This window comes from Archocentrus centrarchus, chromosome 5, assembly GCF_007364275.1.
Source record: "Archocentrus centrarchus isolate MPI-CPG fArcCen1 chromosome 5, fArcCen1, whole genome shotgun sequence".
In the NCBI taxonomy this organism is placed as follows: Eukaryota; Metazoa; Chordata; class Actinopteri; order Cichliformes; family Cichlidae; genus Archocentrus; species Archocentrus centrarchus.
Genome location: NC_044350.1, coordinates 24400285 through 24409179, shown reverse-complemented (window position 1 = coordinate 24409179; position 8895 = coordinate 24400285). Strand labels below are relative to the sequence as shown.

At 40.1% G+C, this 8895-nt stretch overlaps 1 protein-coding gene across 2 annotated transcripts in view; it reads right to left on the bottom strand.

Annotated features, from left to right (window-relative positions):
• Positions 1-16: 16 nt before the first annotated feature.
• Positions 17-8895, bottom strand: part of LOC115780395 (mitogen-activated protein kinase kinase kinase 12) — a 35743-nt gene continuing 26864 nt past the window's right edge. For both annotated transcript variants that reach the window (XM_030729563.1, XM_030729562.1), the window contains exons 6-14: positions 8057-8215; positions 7782-7890; positions 5589-5698; positions 4829-4945; positions 4340-4477; positions 3547-4255; positions 3051-3118; positions 2228-2528; positions 17-2095 (exon numbers count right to left, since the gene is read on the bottom strand). In XM_030729563.1, the coding sequence (XP_030585423.1) occupies positions 2009-2095; positions 2228-2528; positions 3051-3118; positions 3547-4255; positions 4340-4477; positions 4829-4945; positions 5589-5698; positions 7782-7890; positions 8057-8215 (1798 nt within the window). In that variant the 3' untranslated portion in view covers positions 17-2008. The remainder of the gene's footprint in view (positions 2096-2227; positions 2529-3050; positions 3119-3546; positions 4256-4339; positions 4478-4828; positions 4946-5588; positions 5699-7781; positions 7891-8056; positions 8216-8895) is intronic.

Genomic DNA, 8895 nt, shown 5'->3' with positions numbered 1-8895 from the left:
GAAACCACAAGCTCAGTTTACAAGTTTGAATTTATTTTAACAGCATTTAATATTTAAATATGATACAGTTATTGTACTTACAATAATACAGTATAAAAAGCTGACATTTAAACTCAGGGACAGGGTTGCTTTCACTGAGCATCATGGGAAACACGAGTACCTCCATGATTGAGACAGTAGAGGGCAGTAGTTTTGCTTTTTGGCAACATTTTATCCTGCAGTAGGATTTCTAGCTTTAAACCTTGGGGGCACAATCTGTAAAATCTGTCTACAAATATAAACTGCAAAAGGTAACACCTGATTTTTTTTTTATTTTTTTTTTTTAAAGATGAACAAAATAAGCTGCCTTTTTCTAGCTTATAGAGTGTGACCTGATAAGTGGGTTTATGGAATAAGGTGTAATGTGCTGTTATATGGTCAGATTGAGGCACGTGCACATTAAGGACATTTGTCAAGGGGCACAAGCCAGGGTTTTAGGTATCCTACTGTTTGGTATGATGCAGCCCTTAGAGTGAAAAATGACCATCAGCTGGCCAAGTTTTCAGCTAGAGAGGACAATGATGAACTCTTAAGTGACCATGATTAATTATGTAGCGTAAGTGGCTAAATTGAGTAGGCGTTAAAAACAGCGCCTGGGTCAAAGATATTCAGATTTAGAAAGGTAAATTACCTTGTGGTTTAATATTTTTGCCAGACATAAACAAGTTAATTGTTCTCTGGTTTAATTTATTAATACTAGACACAAAAAGGTGTTTGAATAAATGATTTTCAGCTTCTAAAATGATAGAATTTCAAATAATTTTTTTTGTCCTACACTACCATACTATGGGATCTGTTTTGGTGGTTCATGTCCCTGTCATTCATGTGCCTTCAGTCCTTAAATTTCTACACACCTCATGTTGCATTTGTTTCTCTAAAGATTGATATTTCACTTCGATTTGAGCCACAGTTATGTCTTGACTTCAATAGGCTGTCCATACCTTTTAACTAGCATGCTTTTTTAATGCTATAAAACAGCCCAAAAAGATTTCAAGAGGAATTTAAAAATGGCATTGCATTTTAATACAGTAAACACTGCAATACTAAGTTTTTTTTGTTTTTTTAAAAAAAAAAAAAAAGCTCATCTGCCCTAAATGAACATGGCCTTGATACCAGAGCAGACATATTGCTTTTTCTTTGTTCACGTTTGTTCCACCTCTTCCTGTTTTGATGCTCAGACAAGAACAGCAGCTACAGTACATTCTACTACTAAGAGCTTTAGAGAGAAATTCAAATAAAATAGTTCCACCTAACTGGAAACATCAGCACCTTAAATTATACAATCTCACATCTTAAAAATTTGTTCCTTTTACATCATTTTACATCATACATGTACACTAAAACAGAAGTAGAAAATCCATGACACAATCCATGACATGATCATAAATAAAAATGTAAACAACACAAAAAGATGTAAACATTGTTTTCTTTCTAATAAATAGTGCATAAGGTTTTAAGGAAAAAAAAAATCAGATTTCATTATATAAGTGCAATGAACAACACTGGCTGTCCCCAGTAAACTTGACACTTAAACCATTATACAATTTCATGATCATTTTTTTCATATGACACAATGTGAAATTATAAGATAAAATTAGAAAACGGACATGAAGTATGACAGTAGACAGTTGAGCTGACGGCCTCTTTGACTGAGGCTTTTGTTGCTGAGGTGTCATTTGATGTGTTTTTGCCAAACTGATCTGGAGAGAACAAAGGGTGCTGCCGCTCTGTCAGCTCGGATAGCGCCCGAATTCACTTTCACATCCCTGTGATGCATTTATCTCTAAATGAAATGGGACTTTTTTTTTTCCCAAACCAGGATATCTGGTTATTGAGAACACAGGGTTCAATTTCCTGCCTCCCTGTAATGTCCCTGATAACAACTCAGAGTTTCTAAGGTCTGTGAGAGTGAAAGAGGTACTGAGAGGTCAGGTCTGCAGGTGGTTGAATGGGTTGAGGTGTCAGGTTTTCACCAGTTGGTTGGAGGTTGACTGGGGTCTGCAGTGCATGAATGGTCCAGTTCTGCACTGTCACAGTCTGAGTCATCATACAGGCCCTGGTTTGGAGAAAAAGCAGGAATCGGAAGGAGTTAGAAAATGAACAGATTCTTGAAGGGTATCGTCCGTTTGTCAGCAATATGTGCATTTCTCTATGCTACATTTCTACTCATCTACTCTTTCTTCCCTACCTCGTAATTAGGGTCATTTGAAGCAAGCTGCGTCTTGACTTGTTGCAGAATCGCTTCCTTTTCAGACAGCCCATCGGAGCCCAGTTGGGTGGGGTCAGATGGGTCAGCAGGAATCTCTGAGCCCTGAGACAGCAGGTCATCGCTCTTGTCGTCCAAACGTTCGTCGGTGTTGGTGCTCACCACGTCAGGTGTGCCGCTGTGGGAATGGTCAGTGGTGTTCCCCTCCTCACCATCCGAAACGGACAAGTTCTCTGAGCTAAAGGTCGACAGGGACTGGCATTTGGTGATGCTCACATGTCTCCTGAATGGGTATACAATATAAAAATATACATATTCATGAAAATTTTCAAGTACCTCAAAGATAAAGAATATAGCTGAAGGATGACACATACACATAAAGCAGTGTTATGAAAATGAATGTATGGTTAAGGTTATATCAAGGTTTGTGTCAAATCAATAGCTGTGATTAAATTCCATAAAGACAATAAAAAAGTCACAGTCAAAGTGTGTATTATGTTCCCTGTTTAAACTTCAAGGGTATGCTGATTTCTTGTGTTGCTAGTAATAACAAATTGGGACACAGGACAGGTGTTTTCAGTTATGCCTGAATGTGCCTGATTAACCCTCTGCTCAGGGTGAACCTGGGCAGCTATGCTGGGGGAATTAATGAGATGACAGAGCGGACGAGCTTAAACACACCCAAACAATCTGCAGGTCTAACCAAGCAAAGTGACTTTCGAAGGCTTTAAAATTTTTAACTCTGCTTTAGTGTTTGTTTAATCAACATATAAACAGTTTAAGGATGCGCAAATGCAGTAAATACCGTCTCCTGGGCAGCTCCACTTCACTGTCCACTTCTCCTTCCTCTTCCTCTGATGACACACCACGTCTCTGTGGAGAAAATGATCTCTAGGTATCTCTAAGTATTTTTCAATGTGCACTAATTAGACTTAATTGAGCCAAGATGTCTGATAAGAAAGGTTCCATCCTGCCATCACTCAACTTAATGGCCTAAGCTTTTTAACCAAGACACACAAAACAGACATTTGAACGCGCAACAACCTCGACTGATAAATATTCAGTGCACAGGACCCAAAAGGAGGCCCAACCTGGTATTAACAAGGTGTACCAAACAAAGTGTCTGGTAAGCACATATGGAGGCAAGTAAAGGGAGACATTACAGCTCAATGGGGCAAAACCTCTATAATTACAATTTTGAATGGTATATTAAGAAACCCTTCTATTTGCTTCCCTTTATGCAAAAGTCAAAATGATTTTGTGAAGTTGGGGCACATTATAACATGCCATTAAAATCTCACCTGACTGCGTGTAACTGCTGCCCTGTAGAGCAGTGCTGAAGGTGTAAGGCGTTGACTTCTGGGTGAGCGTGTAATCACTGTCCCTTCCTCCTTCTCCTCACCTTCATGGGTGACACGAGTGTTCCCGAGTGCAGATGCCCTGCCCGCAGCTGCTCCTCTGCCACAAGGGGAGTCGGGGCTGCTGGAAAAAGGAATAGATGCTGCATCTTCGCTCGGTGTATCGCTGCGTGGAGGCGTTTCTGCTAAGTCATCAGCCCCCACCCCCACGTCAGGCCCCTCCTCTGGCCCATCAGTCCTTCTACTCTCTTCCAGCCCAGCTGAGGCGCTCTGACTACCCACTCTGTCCAGTCCTGATCTCACCTGCCCTTTTCTTCGTCCCTCAACCTCCAGAGTGGTAGAAATAAGATCAGGGCTGGAGGAGGACATCTTTTTGATGAGAAGGTCATGCTGTAAGCCCCTGAGGGCTGCACTGGGGTCTAGACGGTGCTTGCTGGGAACAGATGAGGTTGCATTGATCATTGCTAAAGATGAGGACAGAGTGGCTTTCAGCTGAGCCAAGTCTCCACTGCTGCCTTTACCAGCCTTTCTGTAGCGGGGTTTTCCTCGGCGTGAGCGGCCTGGGGAGGTGGAGCCCTTGTTGGGGATTGTGACCTGGGTCATGGATGAGTCCAGTTTAGGGAGGATGACCTCTGACTTTAGTAAGTCTGGCCTGGAAAGGACAAGGACAGAGGGATACTTTCTGATACATTCTTATCTATATAAACTGCAGAATAAGACATCTTTGCTGTCTCACCTCTTGCTGTGTGAGGGCAGTTTCTGAGGTACATTGCGTTTCTTCATGAGTTTCTCCATGGAATTGGAGGAGGCTGACTGTCTGGAACTGTGGTGCTTGAAGCAGCCTGGGTACTTCTTGTCCAGTGACTGCTCCCTCCTAATGTTTAAACACAAAAGTCAATACCCATAATGGATGTTAGTGGATATTGAACATAAGAGAGCCGTCTGTTACATGCGGTGGCCTTGTATGACTACATATAATGGCCATTTACTTCACATTTCAGATGAACTTTTCCATGCTCTTTTATTTCATTAATTTACTGATATTGATGGATAAAAAGCTTTTAGGGAATTTGAATAACTGAAGTCATCAATTTCTTAGTTTTACAGTTGGGTTAATTTTCACTTGATAGCAATATAATGCCCTCGGTCTCATTTATTTAAAACCAGCTCATATTACTTTGAAGAAAAAAAAAAAATCCAAGACCAATGCAGTTTGTCTTCTTACTTGAGCAGCTCCTTCTCTTTGATCTCCAGCTGCAGCATGATAGCATTGAGCTCCATGTAGAGATTATTGGCTCTCTCCAGTTTCCTTTCATAGTGCTCTCGGATGTCCAGTGCATGTCTGCAAGGAGAAGAAAGTAGGGAGAAGGTTATAAATATGCAAACACTGATATTTATTTACTACACCTACCACAATGACATCAATTACTGATTATGAAATCAATTAAAGTATATTATCTGCACTACACATTTTGTATTTGCCTTCTATTTTCCATTAATGAACATTTTTATTTTTGAACATTGAAGATGTTTAGTACTGAAAGTGTTTTGCTTTCAGCATTTTTGCAGTGATTGTACAACTTCCATTTACCTTAAATACAGGATGAATGGTCACATAAATCTGCAATAGCATTAGTTCATGTCCACATTCAATTGCCAAATCTCATGTAAGGTGTGTTATTTAAGCTTCCCCACAGTTTTTACACTTCTGCAAGCTACTTTACTTTACAACCCCCCTCCATCCCTGCTCTTCCTTTTCATGCTGTTTCTGACTTAAAGGCATATCTGTTGTCAGTAAAGTTTGCTCTGTTCTGTTGCTACTGCTCTGCCTGCCTCCAGCTTTCCACGTGTTTATACGCAATGGCGGAGAGGTCACAGGGCAGAGCTATACTGCCAAACATAAATTAATACTGATACTTTTTTTTGCATTAAAGCTGAATAATTCATGGTCTTTGGTGCTGTAGTCTGTTTTCTGTACATCTTACCTCAGTTCTTCCCTGCGTCGTTTGATCAGCTCCTCATCCAGTCTATGAAGACAGGTGCCCTCAGACTTAATCTTCTCAAAGTGATGTCTCACCTCATCTCTCCACTCCGCCTGGTGGGTCACATAAAACATCAAATAACCCTCAGAACAAGTATGAATGCAAATGAAATGTTTATTAATGTTGGATATAAAAACATCATCAAACAGATAAAATGTTGCAATTACTATTAATTATGCAATCTACATGCATGTGCAGTAATTCAAAAAAGTCAGAGCCACCTTTTGTAGTAAAGTCAACTATATAAATCAGAAATTAGTAGCCTACACTAGAAGATAATGCAAATAAAAAAAAAAAATCTGATTAGTGGGGACACTGATCTGATAGTTTTCCCTCTGTAGTTGTTTATGGAGACCAAACAGATACTCGCTTCATTACACACAAATTTTAAGATTTTTTTTTTGCTGTTGTCTTTTTTTTAAAAACCTTGTGTTTATTAGATTTGTACACTTGGAAAATGAAACAGTTCCTGTTTCCACTGAGTTGTCTATTAATTTTGTCCACTAATTCTGTATGACTTGAGTTTATGAGTCATTAAAATTAGTTTAATGACAAATGATTCCAGTGCTACGAATAAACTTCATTGCACCTTGATCTACAAAAAAAAAAAAAAGCTCACAATTTGCACAGTGACTAATGTAGGTTTCACTGAGACAAAACCCATTAGGCTGCCAGATGATAATCAGTACTTATGCAGCAAAACTGAACATGAATTGACATGACATGAAGCGGTACCCAAAAAAAACAAAACTGCAGTGCGTGCATTTTTTTTGTACACACTGCAGCATGACAGCTGTTATCTGATACCTGTCATATCAAGGGACAAGGAAAGTCAGATTTATGAGTGTGTGTGTGTACATGCATGTGTATGTGTGTGTATGTCTGTGCATGAAGGATGCTCTTCTTATTAAGCTAATGGACTCTCTGCACACTCTTCTGTCTCCAGTCCCCTCTTTTTCCTCTCTCTTTTCTCTCTGCTCTCTACCATTAAACCAATCAATACACTCCAGCAGCAAATACTTCTTTCTAACGTCACAAGAAAAATCCATTATGGGGCAGAGAGGAGAGAAACTGGGGAGGGCTGCAGGGGGGGAAGGGGGACAGGGAGAAATAAAGGCTCAAGGATAAGTGCTGAGAATGAAAGAGGTTTACGTTTTGCACCATGAAATATAACCAGAGGGAGAAGCAGTGGATTACTATAAAAGAGGAAATAAAATCTTATTTGTCTGAGTATGTGTGCACAAGTGTGTCTCATAATTATACATGCTTGAGTTATAAATGGATCTGCACAGCAAAGCAACAACATATCTTCCACACAATTATGCATTTCTGTTTCTCCCATCCTTTATCCAGTTAGGTTTGCAGTGGTCTAACATATTTGTCATGTGTTTCCATCCCCCATGCAGTCAGAGGTAGACCTACTGCATTACACTTTCATATGATGGAGGCAGCAAAAAAACATTTTCTCTTTGTTCCTTGTTACATGTGAGTCCTGATTCAACGATCAAGGAACTCACAATAATATGTTGTGAATGAGAGGACAGGTATTATTAGTTTTCCCAAGAGGCCAAGGGACTGGGTGCAGCTGCACACTCTGCCCTGTCTGTAGTTACGCAGCACAATGGAAACAAATTGCAGTGGCTTCACAGAAAAATGAGTATCAGTGATTCTGGATGCTGTTGGTAATTTCTAACAGACATACAGAGCTCATATGCTTAATATTTATTTGTTTGAAAAGGAAAACTTGATGGTTTTCACAATTATATTAACTGTTATACAATGTCTGAATTATACTGGGTATGTATTGTGTAAACTGGCTCTGACAAATAATGGAAAACAAAAAGTCTCATTTCTGTGGTCTCGTTCATATTTCCTTAGGTCTATCTTATAACAATACACATGTAAATACTGACTATTAAAAAAAAATGCAAGCGATGGGAAGCAAATCCACAGTCCTTGTTCTGTTGAAGCTAAAATGAATCTTAAAACTAAGTTAGACAAATCATGTGAGTATTTTCTATTACGGTTAGAATTTTTTTTTTTTTAGAAGTTTTTTTGCAGCTTGTTGTCTGAAGTTAATCAAAATGGAACACTTGTCTAAAAGCGGGTTTGTGTAAAAGGACAAAGGACACTTACCTGAGACTTAAAGTAAGTTTCTTGTGGGGTAGATAATATATCTGCTGAGGCAATGTCCAGATGCAGGAGAATCTGTCGAAATGAAGGTCTGTTTCTGGGCTTGCAGTTCCTATAAACAGTTTAAATAAATGCTCGTATTAGCTCTCATTTTTAGATTTTTCTTTCCCCTTCCTTGTATAACATTTGCTCTTTCCACCTTCTTAAAAAATATTTTTTCTAAAAACATTTCATTCATTTTCATCCCTCTGATTTCTCCTCCATTCACGTCTGCTCACCAGCATTGCCTCAGGAGCAGTTTGAAGCTCTCTGGACAGCTGTCTGGCACAGGCAGCTGCAGACTGTTGTTGCCCACTCCCCAGATGATGGCGGAGGAGTCCACATCTTTGTAGGGCACCTCTCCTGTCAACATCTCCCACAGCACCACACCAAATGACCTGCAGAGACATGTGGCACATTTTCTTTCAGACACATGGATAAAGATGTGAAGTTGGCAGATGAAAGGTAGCAGGACAGAAATGTCACACTTTGAACTTTCTGTAAAAAAGAAATTTTTTTTTTTAGATATCCCAGCAGCATTAACTGATGGATACTTTATGTAAAAGGTTTTTAATCCCAGTGACTTGTGGGAAGCTTTGCTGATTTATATTTAAAAGGAACTTAAATATGGGGGTGGGGGTGTAATCATCATTCCCACACGCCAAGATTGGGTACCAACTGGTATGATGAATGCCAGAGCAGAAAGATCCAGGAAAGTGTCTCACGTATGAAGAATTGGACAGCACCAGGCCCTGACATGATTCACACCTACTGGCTTAAGAAGTTGACTGCACTCCATGGGGACCTGGCAGCGTAAATGAACCAGCTGCTAAAGACTAAGATACACCCGGAATGGCTGACCAAAGGCTGGACAGTCCTGATCCCCAAGGATCGCCAGAAGGGACCGGTCCCATCCAACTACTGGCCAATAACCTGCCTGAGCACAACATGGAAACTCCTGTCAGGCATCATAGCAGCCAAGATGAGCAGGGACGTGGCTCAATCAAAAAACATCGGGGATCTCTGTCCAGAATAGCGCAGTCCTGGGAACAGCTAAGATACTGCGCAGGACCCTCAA